The following is an 18,273-nucleotide window of genomic DNA, read 5'->3' on the forward strand; positions in this document are numbered from 1 at the left end:
CAAAATTCTGGCAGAAGTAGGTTGCCTTGACAAAACCCAGGATGAAATCTAAAGACTACGAAAAGAAAATCGCTGTTTTTAATAAAACTAAAAGAATAATCCACTACAACTTCCTTGCTTCCTTCCTTCCTTGCTTCATTGCATGCTTCCTTGCTTCCATCCATCCTTGCTTCCTGCCTTCCACCCTTCCTTCCCTTATGTCTGTCTGTCTGTTTGTCTGCCCGCCTGTCTTTCTTTCTTTCTTTTCTTCCTCTCCTTATTTTGTCAGTTTTATTTCCTCGATAAACTTCTTAAGTATCTAACTTTAGTGTGAGGTGTGCAAAATTTCTGTATTCCATGAACGCGTGACACACATTAATACATTGCGTTACATATCCAGTCTGTCTTAGCTTTCTTCATTCAGTTTTCAAAATGGCGTCTCGAAGTAAAAAACAAAGAAAAAGAAAACAATCCGAAACGAGTATTCCTTTTGCTTCAGACTTCCGAAGACCAACCGAAAAGCAAAGCAAACAAGCTGCAGGACTCCTAGAAAGTGAAAAATCTCTTAGAGAATACCAATTAAGTGATGAAAATATATTTTTTCAACCCGTTCCTTCACCGACTTCGATAGACGACTGGTTGGCTCAGTATTGCGAGAAAGGACAAAACTTCAAAAGTTTTCTCTCAACTTGTCCTTTGCTTTCTTCAAGGAAGAGTTCTGACTATAGAGCAAAGTTTATTCCTGAAGGAAAGACAATTCAAGAGAAATACCCCGATGGCAAAATATTTCTTCAGCCCTTGGGAGAGTTTGACGAGAGTTTTAGCCCGAATATCGACGAGCTAGCAAAGTACGCCGATGATTTTTATAATATACCAGTTGTTGTGCTCCCTAAAGTACGCTTGGAACTTCCTAAAGAAAAAGGTATAGGAATAATATTGAAAAAAATCATAGATATGCTCTTACCCCTCCCCCCTGGTGGAGAGAGGCCATGACCACTATAATGAGCACCCTTGTTGTTTACTGTTTTCACCTTCTCCAAACAAAATAATGTATGAGATCGATTCCTTGACTTGGCATCACATGAAAGTAAAACGTTTATAGACCCTTGCGCCATGTCGGAATGCAGTTCAATTTCGAGGACGTAACAATAGGTTTCCAACCCGGGGGGGGGGCGGGGGGGGGGGGGGGGGGGGGAGGTACTCCGCCAGAATTTTGGTAGGGGTGTTCCGCTGGGATTCTGAAAGGGGTACCCTGTTTATGACATAAAAACTCAAATTTGTGGACCCTGTTTATGGCAAAAGATATAATTTATTGCACTGAGTTCCTGTTTGAATTATGTCATCCTGCGTATCGTTTTTTTTTACGACCATAATAACCAGTTTTGGTCAATACGAAAGTAGAAACCCTGACTATGACTGGAAACTCAGAAAGAACTTGGAAATTGAGTGAAATTGCATACCCTGTTTATGACAAGAAGCTCGAAAAACCATACCCTGTTCAGCGGATCATCCCCGTATAGTCCATATATGGGAGTACCCCCCCCCCCCCCCCCGGGGTTTCCAATACTCAGGAGATTGAAATTATTTTGTTTTGTCCTTCAAAGTGAGCTGCTTTGACGTCACATGCAAGGGTTCGATTCAGGGATTACTTGAGTTGTCCCATTTTAGAAAGAAATGTCTGCCTTCCATCAGCATATCCTTGTCATTAACATATTATATAACAAAGATGGTGGGTATAGATTTATTTCACAGACAGACAGACAGACACACTTATTGCTAATCACCTCTATACAATACGATACAATACAATACAATTTTATTTGGCACCTTATACTAATAGTACATGAGTGTTTGATTCCAAATATATTATAGGTATATATATATATATACTATGTATTAGATAATTTTCTTAATTCATTTTCACGTATCAGCATACATTGATGAATGTATGCTGATATGGCTCTTTGTAGAGACGCTGATTTTGAATTGATTAAGAACATAAAACGACTGTCAGCGCTCATATTGTTGAAATTAATGCTGGTGTTTTTTTCTATGAACTCTCTTAAGTCGTTTCTATGAGAGTTATATAGTGGACACCAAACTAGAAAGTGTTTTTCGTTTTCTACTCCCGACTTACACACTGGGCAAATCCTTTGATCGTAAATGAGATAAGGCCTCTTATACCTCCCCGTTTCTACTTCAAGCTTATGGTTACTAATTCTTAATTTTGTAAGCGCCACTCTGTGCTTAATATTGGTGACTTGACTTAAATATTCTTCAAAGTTATAATCCGTTTTGAACTGACGAAAGACTCTGAGTTTATTTTTATGTCTGTCGTCTTTCCTTTCATCATTGTGGAGATTACTCCATAAAATTTGCCTCTCAATGTCATATATTCTTTGGGTTATTATTTTTCCATATTCATACCATCTTGGAGAAAGTTCATTTTGTTTCATCCAAATTATCCCCAATCCGAGTTGTTCTAAAGTAGTTTTAATTTTTATGCTCCAAAAGGCTTTTTTAGTTTCATTTTTAATATCTTGGTAGACTTCGGCTGAAAGTTTTTTTGGGTGTAGTTCCGACTTTATAATTTTATGCCAGAATTTAAAGCTTCTACTGCATGCTTTGCATTTTAGCGGAAACCTTCCTAACTCAGCTCTGCATGCAAGGTTACTAGCATTCTTTGTCACCTTGAGGAGCATTTTGCAAAATTTCAAATGAACAAGTTCCATGGGCTCTTGGTCTTTGGTGCTTAATGTTTTGATACCCCATATCTCACTTGCGTATAGAAGTATTGGTGTAACAAGCGAGTCAAACAGTTTTATAGTTAATTTGATATTGGATGTGAAAAATTCACCCATTTGTTTTTTCATCTGAAATAGTGCCTTTAATGCAGCTTTTTTTAATTCTTGTTTTGCAAACGTAAAGTTTCCAAAGGTTGTAAAATTTAATCCTAAATATTTATATGATTTAACGTTTTCTAGTTTAGATTTGTTCAAATAGAATTGGAAGTTATTCATTGTCTTCCCTGTATTATTGAAAACCATCACTTTTGTCTTTGTTATATTAACTGTTAAGCCTGATTGTTCACAAAATGCCTCTAGCTTGTCGAGATATTTCTGAAGCCCTTTAGCAGATTTAGAGAACAGAACCAGGTCATCTGCATATAAAAGAGTACTAATCGGTTTGCCATTCAACATTACATCATTGTTGTTACACGAATTTAATGAGTCAGGCAGATCGTGAAGATATAAATTAAATAACGTAGGGCTCAGCATACAGCCTTGTTTAACACCCATATAACAGGAAAATGTCGGAGAAATGTGTCCATTTACTTTGATTGCTGATTGATCAGTGGAGTACATCGATTGTATCACTCTTAGAAAATTTCCACCTCTATCCAATTCCCAACCTCCATCCAATCATTTCTCAATTGACTCCCCATTTTTAGCATCTCTTTACACAGCCATATTTGCACCACTTCAACTCAACACACCCATTTCTAAATAGGTAGAGACCTTCAGCATGACATTCTTGCTAAGTACCACAAACCTTAAACTGTAGTTCCGCGTAAGGCATTTTCCGTCAAACTTTTGACATTTAGCAAGGAGTCATAATAAAGATGTTGCTGAAAGAGCAGCCATATTGGATTTTATTGGTGCTGAGTGTTTCTCTGTGTTTGTGGGCATGTTTCTGGGCCTGATCCCCAGTGGTTAGGGGTTAGCAGTAAACCCGATGCTAAAGGTCTATATACTAGTAACAGTGATAATTCCTTTGGCAGCATTCTCAAGAGCATTATTTCAGATTTGATGGATAGTATTTTATTGACAGATGGACCAGCCTACTGGCATGGATCTGGAGATAAAAATGATAGCAAAAGTGAGCTACCTACAAAAAGAAGAAAAAGCTCTCGTATTGCATCCAAATCCAAGGAACTAGAGCATAGATGGCATAGGAATGGTGAGTCTTATGAGTTAACAATGTGCACTGGACAAGCAGTAGTAGAGAAAGTCATGTTGCACTCAGCTTTGACTCTGGCTATCATTCCTGAATGAAGCAACCATGGGGACCCCAATCTAGATAAAAGTGCTGGTAATGCCCTGACTTAGATCAGCCCAGAGGTTGCTTCAGGGTTTGATCTGTGTGTTAGCCATGCTCTGACTTTGTGATCAGCCCAGAGGTTGTTTTATGGTTCCATCTGTGATTTAGCCATGCCCTAACTAAGATCAGTGCTGTCTAGGCTGTTTCAGGGTTTGAAAACATTTGAAGTTTTATCCTTAAAGCATATGGATTCCAGTGTCATTCTCATGTGTTTAAATCTCTCCAATAGGTAGAATCCAACTAAATATTGACAGTATATTGAAGACCCTGAGGAATAACATCCCTTCTTCTGCTCTCTGTTTTATTGGTCTGACGATGGTTGACTTGTATCAAGACCATACTGATCTGTTTGTTGCTGGAATGGCATATGGAAACCACAAAGTTGCTGTAAGTCAAGCAGCCTTTATGATAATGATGCAAATAATGATGATTTGATGACGATGATGGTGATATATGTAGATGGATAACCTTGGGTCCAGTGGTGATTTGATGATGATGATGATGGTGATGATGATGATGATTAAGTTGTTGATCATGATGATGATGATGATGATGTTTTGATAATTTGATGATGTTGATGATGTTTTAGTGATGATAATGATGATGATGATGTTGATGATGGTAATATCTTGATAATGGTCATCATGTTGATGATGTTGATGATGATAACGATAATGTCTTGATGATAATGATGATGGTGATGATGTTTTTAGTGATGATGATGTTGATGATGATAATTAGATGATTGGGAGGATAATGATGATGATGATGTCGATGATGGTAATATCTTGATAATGGCAATCATGCTGATGATGTTGATAATGATGACGATGATGTCTTGATGATAATGATGATGGTGATGTTTTTAGTGATGATGATGTTGTTGATGATGATAATATCTAGATGATTAGGATGATAATGATGATGATGGTGTTGATGATGATTATATGTAGATGATTGATGGGATGATGATGATATGATGATGACTGTGATGATGTTTTTAGTGATGATGACCATGATGATTGAGTTGCCTTATGATACGCTACTGAGTACTGCATTATGATGGTAATTGGAATCAATTATCCAGGATCGATACGAAAAACGACATATGAGTCGTAGTTTTCCATTAACTTTTCAGGTTTTCAGCTTTGCAAGATACGATCCAGGTCTTTCTTTTTCCAAAGAGTTCTGGTATGATATACAAGACAGCGAAGAATACAAACCCGAAGAAAAGAGATCACTAATGCTACAGGTATTTCAACATGAAAAAATTGCCATTTTCACATTGGTCATAATACATTACAAAAATTTTGCAAATGTATCTTTTGATATCTAATTAAGGATTATAAAACGCGCGCGCATGCCTCTTTATCGTGATATAATCATGCTGGGAGCTGTAGAGCACAAGGGAAGCAAGCTTAGTAACACGAGCCGAGTATTTCTCTTACTTCTCGAGTGCTCTACAGCTCCCAGAGTGTTGATATCACAGTACAGAGACATAAGCAGCCGTTTTAATATTGCTTTTATAAAATATTTTTGAATTATTTTGCGCGAGCGTGTCTCTGTCCTCTGATGTAAACACGGTAGCCAGCCAATCAGCGCGCGCGTTATATCTCAAATATTTTGTACTGCTTTTATGAAATATTTTTCAACGAACGATTTTGCGCGAGCGTGTCTCTGTCCCATAATATAAACACGGTAGCCAGCAATCGATGATCAGCGCGCGTTATACCTTGAATATTGATAAAGATAAGAAACAATGATAAGCCCAAAGAATTTTGAAGAAGTCTTTATAAACACTGCTTCATGAGTCAATACATAAACGTAACATTGACTGTAACGTAAATTTGTTTCAGAGAAGCTGCAAGTTATTAGTGCATGAGATAGCTCATATTTTTGGTGTTGATCATTGCATCTGGTACTCTTGTTGTATGAATGGTTCAGGACATCTGCAAGAAGATTTTGGTAAGTTAATGTCACGCATCCCCACGTGCGGCATTTAAGTTAAATGTCAAATGAATACGTCCACCATCGTAACATCGTCGTATTTCAGAAATTCACTTTGCCCAACTACATTCTCGTCTAAGGGTGTCAAAAGCTGAAATTACACAACTGAGATTACAGGGGGGACCGCGAAACTTCTGATATGTCGTTCGTTCAGCTGGCAGAGCAATTGACGTTCTTCATCTTGGTGCAATGTTTCTCCATTACACACCACTTTCTTTCTACATTTCCTCGACAATAAGATTCTTTATTTGAGTTTTTTCCATATTGACAACACTTTTTAGAAACTACGATGTATGCGGACTTCTGAGGTCGGTAAACCAAAGCCGAAATTAGAATAACAAAACAAACAGCTTCTGGATTCGAGGCTAAGACCACATACACTGGAGTTTGAAGAGTCGTCAATTCATGTGTCTTCTCTTGCACAACCCTCAAACAAAGAAATGATACTCTAGGGAATGACATGTGGTCTGAAATGGGAAGACATTGCACAATGACGAATAAGGTCTATTGCCAAGTTACACACACTCTCTCATTTGCTATATGACTTCAATGTTATAAGCAACTTATCGCTGTGTGTGTGTGTGTGTGTGTGCACAAAAAACCCGTAGATCGTTTAAATGGCTTTTTCCTTTAATTTTTTCTTAGCTCAACCAATATTTTTATGTCCCGTTGATCTTCACAAATTACAACGTCTGTGTGGCTTTGATATTCTCCAAAGATATAGAAAGGTATGTACCACTCATCCATATGAGTTTAGATTCGGGCTATTCCTTTTTATTGTTTTAAAATGAGAAGCAAAAGTCATATAACATTGAATGGAGAGTTATGACTTGGTTGTCAAGGAAACCACAGAAAGATCCCGCTTCTTTCCATCCTCCCTCTTCCATCAAAAAAGTCAAAGAACAAGGACAATATACGAGAGTAAAAACAGATTTTATTCTCTTTCTAATTTTTGTTCCTTTGGTTGTTCAACTTAGCTTTTAGATTTCTTCAAAAACCACGAAATGAATAAAGAAAGTGAATGGCTTGAGCGAAGAATTAATTTTATCACAGAACAGCACAAGAGATAACTTTAACAGGAAATCGTTTACGTAGAATTTTCCTATCAATTTGGATGATACATTTACTAAGCGCACGAGAGACGCCAAGAATGTGCGCCGAGTAGAAGCGTCGAGAAAACCTACTGCGCATGTCCAGAAAATTAACGGGAAAATGGCAAACATCCATTCCAGTTACCTTACCATGCATTTAATGCAAGCATTTAGAAACTTTCACGCTTGACCAGAAAAAATGGCGGGAAAATAGCAGCCTTATCATTTAGGACAAGAATTTATGGAAATTCTACGCATGCCAAGGAAAAAAGGCGGGAAAATGGCAAATATCGGTTCAAGCAATAAGAAAGGACAATAAGCGAGCACCGAAACTCTTCCGGAAAATGAAAAATTTGAGCTTTAGTAAAAATAACAGGCTCACTAAAATTATCTTATAAGGCCGACAGAGTTATTTATTTGTTGAGAGCGAAGTCTAGTTTACATTACTGGATTTACGAGAATAGACCGTCGATGGTCATCACGAAGTCAGAAAGTAGAGAAACTTAACATTTGTTGTTTTTGTTTTATTTACTATGGTTATATTTCTTGTTTAACTGGTTTACAAAGTAACACAATTCAACGCTTTCACAATGGCTAAAATCCATTAGTACAAATATTAGAATTCTTCAAGTATGGAAGACAGATTTATTTCTTAAATCCCTCCCTAGCCTAGTGGGAAGGGACACGATTGATGTAGCTATTCTAACTGATACATTTATTCATCACATGGGTTAGCAATTATATTTATTTCCATGCCTATGTCGTAGAGCGTAGAGCGTAGATCGTACAGTGGGTAATTGCAACCTGTGTTTCTTCATTGGACTAGTTTGAGGGAGCTGGCGGCGCTGCGTAGACAATTGCGCAACATCCAAGACGTGCTCCAGCATTACCAGTCTTTAAGCTCTCTTTTCTTGCTGCTCCTTTACCTCTTCCTAAGTCATCTCTCTTGGCGTGTAACTGTTGTTAGAAAGAACACCAGTAAATACAGTATATCAACACCACGTACATTTACAGTAAATAGTCCCCTTCACAGTTCCCTGCGGCATCTTGAAAGGTAGCCGTGCCTTTGCATCGAAGCGAGACGAACGGTGAGCTTGCAATGATAGAGACCTTTTTTAACACCTTGAACAATTATTCACATGTCTCTATCATTGCAAGCTCACCGTTCTTCTCGCTTCGATGCAAAGGCATGTGAATACCTTTACCTTTACCTTTCAAGATGGCGAAGGAAACTGTGAAGGGGGCTATTGTACACAACGACCGCATATTGCTTGGGCTGCCTGTGGATAGAACTGAGAAACTTTCGTATCAGCAAAATGTGGTTTTTTTTCTCCTTTCTTTCTTCCCTTTTTCAATTATTTTTCGATACATGTACTTTCTATATTCGGTTCAGTTGTTTCTTACCACGATGGAGCGACCAATTACAGAATAATTTCCTTGAAGAGACACCAAAGAGTCGGTGAACTCTGCCTCAATTCTGCCATTGTCGTCAGACATCAAGTTGCCAAGGTCACCAACGTGTCTGTAGAATAACATACGGACAGATTAGCTATTAAAAGTTACATTACCCATTACCTTCGCTCACATGTACAGATACTAAAGCAATGCATCCTCGACACTCGCTGTCGAATGTCATTTTCGGGAACGTATGATCTTTATGAAAGCTGTAAGGTCGAAAAATCTCTTATAGAAAAGATGGCGCCTGCATGGTAAAAAGTGTGGTACATTCATCTTCAGTGCTTGTATTTAAGATTGCAGCGTAGTTTATTTAACACTGCCGGAGTCATAATAATAATAAGACCATCAAAAACAATTTTGATTTTTTTTTTTTTTTTTTTGCACAGTGATTTCTCTTTGTTGCACAGTGATTTCAAAAAATTAAACGAGTAGCAGACCACCAATCACAATCGAGAATTTTTTATGGTCATATTATTAACGAAATTCCTTTGTCCAGTAGCCCGACTTACCGTATTCGATCGCGAGGTCCGCCGTGTGTAGCATTAAAAGGATTGTAGTGAGAACCACAACTCTGACAACCTGTCAAAAAAATAAAGCGTTCAGAAGGTCCTAAGTTCCAACTAAAACTATGGTAAATGACTTGATCGGGGTTCACCGAAGAGAAATGCACGTCTAAAACCTAGTTTTTGAGATCAAAGGAGCATAGAACAACACATTGGTGTTCCAAATAAAAGGGCGAGAGAAGTGAAAGAAAAAGAAAGGGTTGAAGAAAAAGCGCAGACTAAATAAGTCATCATGAACAAAACATTGAAAAATAGGTCAGTGGTGATAATTACCGTTTGAGATGATGTCCCCATAGTTGTGCACATGGAATCCATGCACACTGTAAGGTGGCAAGCCATTTAATTTTACAGTGAATTTGGTTTGAGCTGAAGAAGACTGAAAAAATGCGCATGTTTGTTAGCATCCAACCTTTTAAGTTAGTAATATACCTCTTCAGCTTCGTTTGTTCACATTTCAGACCATGTGACGCCACTCTTGGGAGTTGATTCTTTCATGTGTAAATATTTTAACATGTTCGTCATAAAAGAGCAGTTCTCAAGGGAATGTCACGTGGTCTGAAATGGGCAATTTTCATACGAAGGTGAAGAGGTCTATTAATGACGCAAGCAGTGGTCAATTCTCTCCTGTCAAATTTTCTCGTACACTTGTCCGTTACATGATACGATTCAAATAAAGTGCGTTGCAGCTGATCACTAAGGGGATATTATACCAAGCGTTGTCTTGGTTTTCTGCTGTAGTTTCTTTCGAAAAATTAAAGTACTTAAAAGTTATTCTACTTTTTTCTACGGATTTCACGACAATCAATATCAAAACAGTATTTGCCTTATGCACAAGAGAAAAAATGCAATGAAACAACAGAATGTACACGCGGAATCCAAGAAAAATTAAGAAAGTGGGTTCATTTATCGTTATCACCGCAGCAGAATGGTTTTATGGGAGGGAAACATACGTTACGTACTTCAAGTAAGACATGCTGTAATTCATCCAACCGCATCACTTACGACTTACGTACTTACGACTACAGGCTATACAAAACTGCGTTATGTATAATGTTACCGAATTTACGCCTTTGTCCCTTACGCTGTCCCTTCGTATTTTCCGTTGTCCCTTCATACTTTCCGTGCGCGCGCGAAGATAAAATTATGGGTTTCATTACGTACAGTAAAGGGACATTAAAATGGTTTTACCTGCTGCGAAAGCTTGACGGTTCCTGTCACTGTGGACTTGACGTTACTCGGTGGTACTCTGTTTGGTTCCATGTGACACATTACCGTAACTAAAAGACATGAAAAAAATTATATTACTTTAACTTTGATGAAAATTATACTGAAATATTTGTAGAACAAGCCATACAACAATAGTCATCGTTATTAAATGTTTGCTTTTGATTTGCGGGATATTCTGTAATTTTCCGGAAAGACGGAGAAAAACCTTTGAGTCAAGGGAGAGAACTAACAAACTCTACTCATATGTGATGCCATACTTAATGGAGCTCCATTAGCTATGGTGATGCTAAGCCGAGACCCCAGGGTGAAAGGCTACTGCGCTACGCACCGCTACTAGCTCCACCCTTGATTACTCATGCTTCAAGAAATTACACGGCTTCAATATACTAGCATTCCTGGCTTAGAACTGCGAATAATTAGTCGTAAATATAGCTCAACTGAATCGATCAGATTTAATCGAATCTTTTTCTGGAAGCAAACTCGCCGCTAAAAATGAGCATTCTATTCTAGTCCGACTAAGGTCATGATTATTCACAGTGTGCCAAATGGACTCCGCGCATCATTAATAACCTAAACCACTTTGTTTTTCCAAAGCAGAATAGCGATTGATCCTACGTATGACAATCATTTTGGAGTCCAATGATTCTATATGCATATAAAAGCTTTTCCAAAAAAGGTTGGTGAAAGTTTGGTTGCTGACAAGATAGATGATCAAGTAGAGACGAGACTAGATTAGTGCAAGCCACTTTTACCTACCTTCTTCAGCACTTATCTCAACTACGATGGCATACACCAAAAGAATCGCGAAGACCAAAATTTGCTTCATACTCTCGAGACTGTAAAAATTGACTAAGGTTGTGATGGAATTGTACGCTTGTTTTGATACAACGAACGGAAATCTTGCCTCAAAACAGCTGATTTCTCTGACTGATTACTTTTTATATCTTCACTGCCAGAATCCCCTCCGGTTGCTTTTTTCTTATGCTAAGCTTAACTATTATCTTGGAATTCTCAGAGGAGTTTTAACATTCTAATAAAAGTTATGAAGATAGACGATTTTGACAATACAAAGGATTACGATGACAATATACAATAGATTTAGTCTTCCAAACAATTGCAACCTAAATCTAACCTAAGAAAAGAAGTGCTTTCACTGCGATTCTTACTCCAAATCTATTGCGTATTGTCATTTTATAATGTATTGTTTTTTAGACCAATCATAAAGCGTAATGCAAATGATGGAGACACTCCATAGAGTTGTATTTCAAAGAGAATTGATCCTTAAACCTAATCTTACAAAAGAGGTACTCTATAGGCCCTTTGCAGCTAGTGGTCACGTGCTTGGATACCGCTTAGCAACACAAAACTGGAGAGCAAGCCTTCCAGTAAACAAAAGTTGTAATAGGTCAAGCACGCGTGGTTTTATACGATAGTTTCATCGTTCAAAACGCTTAATCCTTTTGCCCTATCTACAAACACAGTAAGATAATCTTAAATTCTCTCCTTTGGACTCGATTTTTGGTTCGAAGTAACGATATTCTTCGCGTTATCGCGAAAAAATTGTCACCGCCGGCCCGCTCGACGGCTGAAAAACATGGCGACTTCGCAAGGTATGTACTTCAAAACTCTCCTTTTTTTTGGTTTCTTTTCAATTATTGGACTTCTAAAATCTCTAAAATAACAGTTTAGATTGTGAATGGTGATCGATTGTAATTGGACGGCATTTTAATGGACGATTTGTTTATTTTTTGTGAGAGTGATTCCACGTCTAAAGTCAAGACTAACCCATGTTTACATATATTCGCTGTAGATGTTAGAACTCCCGACGAGCCATCACATACCAAGAAAAATTCTTCGTACTGATATTTTTATATTTATTTTTGTTTTAGATGAAGTAGAAACTCAAGACATCTCTATCTTTCCTTCCCTCACCTTCGATGATGTAGGGAGCTACGCTATAGAGAAGTCTGGCTGCACAAGCACTTCGAAAGCGTACAAATTTATGGCGGAACCAGGCTATTTACATGACGTTAAAGGTACTTGATAGCCAAAATGTTTTTTCTATTTCATTATGATATGAATGGCAGACAATTCACACTAATTTTTCCAATTTTTTAGTGATATATACCGACCAGTGCGTGAGAGTTAAATGCAAGTGTTACCGCTCAATGAGGAAGTCTGAACCACCGCACATTTTAGAGGTGTCAGTCCAGAACAACAATTTGACATTGCTGTCTGGGCTGTGCTCATGTGTAGCCGGGGCAGGTGGATACTGCCATCATGTGATCGGGCTTCTTTACTATTTAGCCCTTCTTAAGCAACTGGGACATCGGACATTGCCTGATGAGCTAACATGTACCAGCATGAAGCAGCGTTGGAGCATACCTAGAGGATCCAAAATCGCACAAAAAGAAATACAAGACGTGCTAGTGAAAAAACCCCAACTTGGCGCTTCGTACAGTAGATATATCAAGAGTAATTTGTATTCCCCATCTACCCAGTATCCTACCCTCACAAAAGAGCACTTTAATGGCTTCCAACCACCTTATCCTCTCTTTACAACCATTCTGCCCAATCAAGATCAACTTGGCAATATCCCATTTGTACAGAGCAAGTTTGGAAATGTCCCAAAAGGCTGTGTCCTGTCATATCAACAAAAGATGTCAACTGACTACATCATAAATGATTTTACTTGCACTTCTTTCCCAGAGCTTCCCCTCTCAAGTGCAGAGGACAGATTTAATAACAATGTGTCAATCTGTCTTGACAGTCGTCAACAATCTATATTTGGAACATTGTCTGTGACAACAGAGTCATCACTGAGAGTGCAGCAGCAAACAGTCACTCAAAGTCAGAGTGATGTATGGCACCTGCTCAGAAAAAAAAGGGTAACAGCAAGCAAATTTGGCATTGTCGCTCGCCGGGTGTCACATTTTGACACCCTTGTCAATCAGCTAAACCCCACCAGATTTGTACAAACTGCAGCAATGAGAAGAGGCATTGAACTTGAACCACATGCTGCCATGGTCTATGCTAGCAATGCAAAGGGTGGAAGAGTAAACCTCTTCCCATCTGGGCTGATTGTCCACCCAAAGTGCCCATGGCTAGGTTGTAGCCCAGACAGGAAAGTTTATGACCTTGATGCCGTAAATAATGGTCAGAATCCCTTTGGCTTGTTAGAAATAAAGGTCGTTAAAGAGGGGGAAACATCATTTGACAATGTGAGGTATCTCACCAAGGACCAGAACACTAACCAGTACAAACTGAAAACAACAGACATTTATTATTACCAGATCCAGTGCCAGCTTGGACTCACAGGATTAGAATGGTGTGATTTTTTCAGTTACATTGACGAAAATTTGTTTGTTTGCTCTAGAATTAATTTTGATTCAGTGTTTTTCCAGCAAGCAAAGGACAAAGTTGATAGTTTTTTCTTCAATTACTATTTACATTAATACACTAAGATTTTTGTTGTTGTTCTCAAACCATGGCCAGATTTCTTATGATAACAAATATTATATTATTTTTATTAATGACAAATCAATTCATAATCTTAATTTATTTTTTATTATATTTATATCATATTAGTATTATATTTATTTGTGCTATTTAGATTTTGTGTTTGTTCATTAGTTTTTTTTTTTGAGTTTTCATTTACAAACAAATTGAAATAGTTACAAAAAGCAATCCAAGACACATGATAAACCAACCTGCATTAAAGATTATCTAATGGGTTATGTAAGCCACATTAATCATACATTCACCAACTTCTTACAGACACTATGCCTCATTATTACCATTGGATAAAATAAGTGGGCCTTGAAAATTTGTAAGGAGGCAGGCTACAGTATATAACTGATTGACTGAACCTAAAGTGGACAATGGCACATCTGAATCAAAAAAGTGGTACTCTTTGACTCTTCTTATTGCCCTCTCGACATGAATTCTAAGACTTGCTAGTGTCTTTGTTTTTTGAACATCTGCGGCAGAGAATTGTTCCTGACTTTCAAGAAACAGAGGAATATTTAACTCTACCCGCTTCTCCCTAAGTAAATCTTCAATGTCAAACCCTTTGTCTGCCATGACTGAATCACCAGGTTCTAACAAATCTAGAATGCCGCTGCACCTTGTGATTTCCTTATCACTAATCCCCCCTGTGTAAAGGCTAGAAACGAAGCTAATAGCTCCATTAGGGGTAATGCCTATCAAACCCTTGAGTGTAGTATTACTCTTATAACTAGAATAAAGCTGCGACTGAAGTAGTAGGGAGGTAGGTGTTTGAACAAAAATCTCTGTACAATCTAAAATGACACGTGTGCTTGCATAAAGCTTTTTAAAACCTTCTGGCATAAACCTATCAACATCTTGCCTTGAAGGCCAGATCACTTGACTACCAAGAAGAAAATACAAAAAATTAGTCCATGTGATCAATTTCCTGCAAACTGACGATTTATGTATTCGGAACCTATGAGCTAAATCCTGTCCGAATAGACCTAGTTTGAGGCGTACACAAAACATAAACAATTCATCCACAAGAAGCATATTTCTTGAGTCTGGTCTACTTTCTCTTTCTCCAGAGGCATAACAATATGTCATTTGTGCAGCACATGGCTGCAAAAACTTAAAAAAGAACTGAATATGTAAATAGGATGGGAAACCTGTATAAAATCTTATGATCTCATTGTCTGTGCCAAATCTCTCAAGCCCAAATTTATTAAGTGCTAATTGTTCTGCAGCTTGCCTCTTAATGTCCTCAATTTCTTTTGCAGCTTCAACTTTAACCCTTTTTATTTCAGTGAGGGCAGCTGCAGTTTCATTTCTACTTTGTTCAAGTTGCTTTTGTGCATCTTGGAACTGTGCTCTGAGTGACTGGACTTGTGCTTGTAGGTCATCCATGCTGAAGGTTGTAGAAGTGCTGGGACTATTATCTTCATTGTCATCACTTTCATCTGTCTGAGTGTCTCTGTAAAAAGGTTTTGAAATTATGATGACACTCAGTTCACACTCAGTTCACACTAAATAAAAAATTATAAAAGACTAAATTATTAAAATTATAAAATTATTTTGGTTTAAACCAAAATAAACATCAAGTACAATTCCATCAGTCAAGTCTAAATGAAATGTATTGAAGTAGAAATATGTGATATTCATTACCTAAACCTATCTACTTGTCGAAGTATCTTTCTTCTTGCTTTGGATTTTGTTGACCAGTCAAAGATTGATGGTACAGCTTCTCTTTTTAGCAACTGACGTCCAGAATCAGTGGGAGGATTGTAATCTTCCTCAGTGAAGTGTTTTGAGCACACTCTGGTACTTTTGTTAACCTATTATAAATCAAATGTCCTTTTAATAACAATGTAACTGTATTCAACTATTTTTATCTTCATTACAGTTTTTTAAAGATCCACAGGCAATTCGTATTGTGCATTGATATTGTTAGATTCCTATATACCTTGAAGTGTGGGCCCACATCTCTTCGTATCTTCACCAGCCATTCCTTTTTCAATTGCTCATCCCTTGCACGGCCTGGTAAGCGGTGAAACTTTAAATCAGGATGATATCGAGAATCTCCGTTACACAAGGGAACACAACAATGGTACGAAGAATTTTTCTTGGTATGTGATGGCTCGTCGGGAGTTCTAACATCTACAGCGAATATATGTAAACATGGGTTAGTCTTGACTTTAGACGTGGAATCACTCTCACAAAAAATAAACAAATCGTCCATTAAAATGCCGTCCAATTACAATCGATCACCATTCACAATCTAAACTGTTATTTTAGAGATTTTAGAAGTCCAATAATTGAAAAGAAACCAAAAAAAAAGGAGAGTTTTGAAGTACATACCTTGCGAAGTCGCCATGTTTTTCAGCCGTCGAGCGGGCCGGCGGTGACAATTTTTTCGCGATAACGCGAAGAATATCGTTACTTCGAACCAAAAATCGAGTCCAAAGGAGAGAATTTAAGATTATCTTACTGTGTTTGTAGATAGGGCAAAAGGATTAAGCGTTTTGAACGATGAAACTATCGTATAAAACCACGCGTGCTTGACCTATTACAACTTTTGTTTACTGGAAGGCTTGCTCTCCAGTTTTGTGTTGCTAAGCGGTATCCAAGCACGTGACCACTAGCTGCAAAGGGCCTATTACTATGGGATAATCAAAAAGCAGGTTCCGAATGGCTTAGAAAGGACTGGATTTCAACTGCTTTATTGATACTAATTTCAACATTTCCCAATACGTGCTATTATTTTTCTTATAGATGAGATCTTCGAATTTAAACTTTCAAAAATTGCCTCCTGGAACACGCAATGATTAATTACATTACGATATGAAATAACTATCATATTGTCTTGAAAAAACCCATTCTTGGGGTGCATGTTACGTCATGGCCGCAATGTTGACGACTAAGCATTCCTCATTAGCTTTTCTTGTTAAATCAACCACTGTTATTTATGTCTCGAGGGATTTTGATATTCTAGTGGTTGCACTCCAAGAATAGCGCAGCGCACTGATTCTAAAACTACCTTGAAGATTCGGACAAACATTGCATTCTGTTTAACCGCTACGAGGATTATACGAACCGATTTTATTATTTTTACTTAAAGTTACAAAAATAACCCATGTAAACTAAGATCAACTGTGATCGGCTGTGAAAATTATCTGCTGAAAGTAAACTTGTAAGTTTGTTTGTCCGAATTTCGCCTTTGTCTTTGTTTTTATGACATCACGGTTGCGCTGCGCTATTGGTTCTACTTAAGCCGCATCGATTAGATTTCCATACGACTAGACATGCTACAGAGAAATCCAATACCGTGCGTTTTTCCTTAAAAATATAGTTATATGAAGCACTTAAGTTTGAAGTGACTGTCAGATAGCTTGAGATGCAGACAAGCAGCTAAAAACAGTGGCTATTCTTGTCCATGCAGGTTATAATTATTATAGAGTGGCAAATGGTTTCGTCATTTAATAGAATAACACTTTGTTTTTGCCAAGGCAGTACTAGCGATGGATTCTTTAAGCCCCTTGGGGTGACAATGGCCTCATCTGCATATATATACGTTATACACACATATGTATATCTGTCATTAAATAGTTTGAGAGAGAGCGGGGAGAGGGAGAGAGATGGGGAGAGGCATGCAGATGTAGAAGATAGATGATATTATAGCGGACAAGTGTAGACTGATGCTTACCTTGAGCGCTTACTTCAACCACACTGGCATACACCAAAAGAATCGATAAGACTGCAATATGCTTCATCCTCACAAGACTGTAAAACTGGTTGTGATGCAATGGTAGGCGTACACTGGTTTTTATGCAACGAAAGGAAAAAACTACTTGCCCTCGAGACAGGCTTATTCTGACACTGAAAGCGAATATTATAAGTGGTACAATCAGTTTAGCCCGTGACATACATGCTATAACATGTTCCAGACTTGCAGCATAAACACTCAGAGCAACGTAACAGTTCGTAATGACAATCACTATACGGTCGATATGATGGTTGCTAAGTTTCCAAGCTTAACTTCCCATTTTTAGGTGGAGAAGAGCAGATTTCAAACAAAAAAAATCACTTAACGGTGGTAAATCGCGCTGAAACTTCACCAGAAGACTGAAGCAAGTTTTAAAGCAAATTTTTGAGTAAAACATTTTATTGGCATATCTTCATCATAACTCCAATAGCTTTTATTTACCACAAATCTAAATTTTCTCGCTTTCTGATTGGTCAAGAACCGTGGTAAATGACGGGACTTACCAGCAAATTACGTAAACAAATTACGAAACACACGAGCACGGGTGCGCTTGAAACCAAACCGTTATTTCAAACTTTTTGCGTGTGTGTGTTTT

The 18,273-nt window shown here is 37.8% G+C and overlaps 4 protein-coding genes across 9 annotated transcripts; 2 read left to right on the plus strand and 2 right to left on the minus strand.

Moving 5' to 3' along the window:
• Window positions 1-405: 405 nt before the first annotated feature.
• On the plus strand, window positions 406-7,690 carry LOC116306849 (uncharacterized). Of its 2 annotated transcripts, XM_031716971.1 has the most exons (7): window positions 406-901; window positions 3,811-3,939; window positions 4,310-4,467; window positions 5,219-5,332; window positions 5,937-6,045; window positions 6,733-6,815; window positions 7,065-7,690. In XM_031716971.1, the coding sequence occupies exons 1-7, from the start codon at window positions 412-414 to the stop codon at window positions 7,155-7,157; spliced, it is 1,176 nt and encodes a 391-aa protein (XP_031572831.1). In that variant the 5' UTR covers window positions 406-411; the 3' UTR covers window positions 7,158-7,690. The 2 variants fall into 2 exon arrangements, with proteins under 2 accessions (XP_031572831.1, XP_031572832.1); XM_031716972.2 differs by lacking the exon at window positions 5,937-6,045.
• Window positions 7,688-17,788, minus strand: LOC148908806 (superoxide dismutase [Cu-Zn]-like). 2 transcript variants are annotated; one of them, XM_089035404.1, is made up of 6 exons: window positions 17,619-17,788; window positions 10,388-10,476; window positions 9,473-9,575; window positions 9,146-9,215; window positions 8,583-8,700; window positions 7,688-8,135 (listed from the first exon to the last, which is right to left on the minus strand). In XM_089035404.1, exons 1-6 carry the CDS (start codon window positions 17,683-17,685, stop codon window positions 8,001-8,003), a joined length of 582 nt encoding a protein of 193 aa, XP_088891530.1. In that variant the 5' UTR covers window positions 17,686-17,788; the 3' UTR covers window positions 7,688-8,000. The 2 variants fall into 2 exon arrangements, with proteins under 2 accessions (XP_088891530.1, XP_088891531.1); XM_089035405.1 differs by lacking the exon at window positions 17,619-17,788 and adding an exon at window positions 11,183-11,562.
• Window positions 11,749-14,494, plus strand: LOC148908807 (uncharacterized). Of its 2 annotated transcripts, none has more exons than XM_089035559.1 (3): window positions 11,749-12,036; window positions 12,237-12,462; window positions 12,545-14,494. In XM_089035559.1, the coding sequence occupies exons 2-3, from the start codon at window positions 12,237-12,239 to the stop codon at window positions 13,879-13,881; spliced, it is 1,563 nt and encodes a 520-aa protein (XP_088891685.1). In that variant the 5' UTR covers window positions 11,749-12,036; the 3' UTR covers window positions 13,882-14,494. The 2 variants fall into 2 exon arrangements, with proteins under 2 accessions (XP_088891685.1, XP_088891686.1); XM_089035560.1 differs by having other exon boundaries at window positions 12,316-12,462.
• Window positions 13,975-16,569, minus strand: LOC148908808 (uncharacterized). 3 transcript variants are annotated; one of them, XM_089035558.1, is made up of 4 exons: window positions 16,274-16,569; window positions 15,879-16,072; window positions 15,581-15,750; window positions 13,975-15,389 (listed from the first exon to the last, which is right to left on the minus strand). In XM_089035558.1, exons 1-4 carry the CDS (start codon window positions 16,287-16,289, stop codon window positions 14,207-14,209), a joined length of 1,563 nt encoding a protein of 520 aa, XP_088891684.1. In that variant the 5' UTR covers window positions 16,290-16,569; the 3' UTR covers window positions 13,975-14,206. The 3 variants fall into 3 exon arrangements, with proteins under 3 accessions (XP_088891684.1, XP_088891683.1, XP_088891682.1); XM_089035557.1 differs by having other exon boundaries at window positions 15,587-15,750; window positions 15,879-16,569; XM_089035556.1 differs by having other exon boundaries at window positions 15,879-16,569.
• Window positions 17,789-18,273: the final 485 nt, after the last annotated feature.

The sequence above is a fragment of the Actinia tenebrosa genome, unplaced genomic scaffold, assembly GCF_029948245.1.
Source record: "Actinia tenebrosa isolate PJP-AT-01 unplaced genomic scaffold, QUT_ActTen_1.0 PGA_scaffold3__52_contigs__length_22856419, whole genome shotgun sequence".
NCBI lineage: Eukaryota > Metazoa > Cnidaria > Anthozoa > Actiniaria > Actiniidae > Actinia > Actinia tenebrosa.

Excerpts from the sequence above, each read along its gene's own strand:
- LOC148908806 (XM_089035405.1), bottom strand. The coding sequence starts at position 11,252 with ATGAAGCAAATTTTGGTCTTCGCGATTCTTTTGGTGTATGCCATCGTA. Across the intron at positions 9,216-9,472 it reads TGGGGACATCATCTCAAACG|GTTGTCAGAGTTGTGGTTCT; the intron begins GTAATTATCACC and ends TTTTTTTGACAG. Across the intron at positions 8,136-8,582 it reads TAATTGGTCGCTCCATCGTG|TTACACGCCAAGAGAGATGA; the intron begins GTAAGAAACAAC and ends TTCTAACAACAG.
- LOC116306849 (XM_031716971.1), top strand. The coding sequence starts at position 412 with ATGGCGTCTCGAAGTAAAAAACAAAGAAAAAGAAAACAATCCGAAACG. Across the intron at positions 6,046-6,732 it reads ACATCTGCAAGAAGATTTTG|CTCAACCAATATTTTTATGT; the intron begins GTAAGTTAATGT and ends ATTTTTTCTTAG. Across the intron at positions 6,816-7,064 it reads TTCTCCAAAGATATAGAAAG|CTTTTAGATTTCTTCAAAAA; the intron begins GTATGTACCACT and ends TGTTCAACTTAG.
- LOC148908808 (XM_089035556.1), bottom strand. The coding sequence starts at position 16,154 with ATGGACGATTTGTTTATTTTTTGTGAGAGTGATTCCACGTCTAAAGTC. Across the intron at positions 15,751-15,878 it reads ATGTGGGCCCACACTTCAAG|GTTAACAAAAGTACCAGAGT; the intron begins GTATATAGGAAT and ends GATTTATAATAG. Across the intron at positions 15,390-15,580 it reads CGACAAGTAGATAGGTTTAG|AGACACTCAGACAGATGAAA; the intron begins GTAATGAATATC and ends ACCTTTTTACAG.
- LOC148908807 (XM_089035559.1), top strand. The coding sequence starts at position 12,237 with ATGTTAGAACTCCCGACGAGCCATCACATACCAAGAAAAATTCTTCGT. Across the intron at positions 12,463-12,544 it reads CTATTTACATGACGTTAAAG|TGATATATACCGACCAGTGC; the intron begins GTACTTGATAGC and ends CCAATTTTTTAG.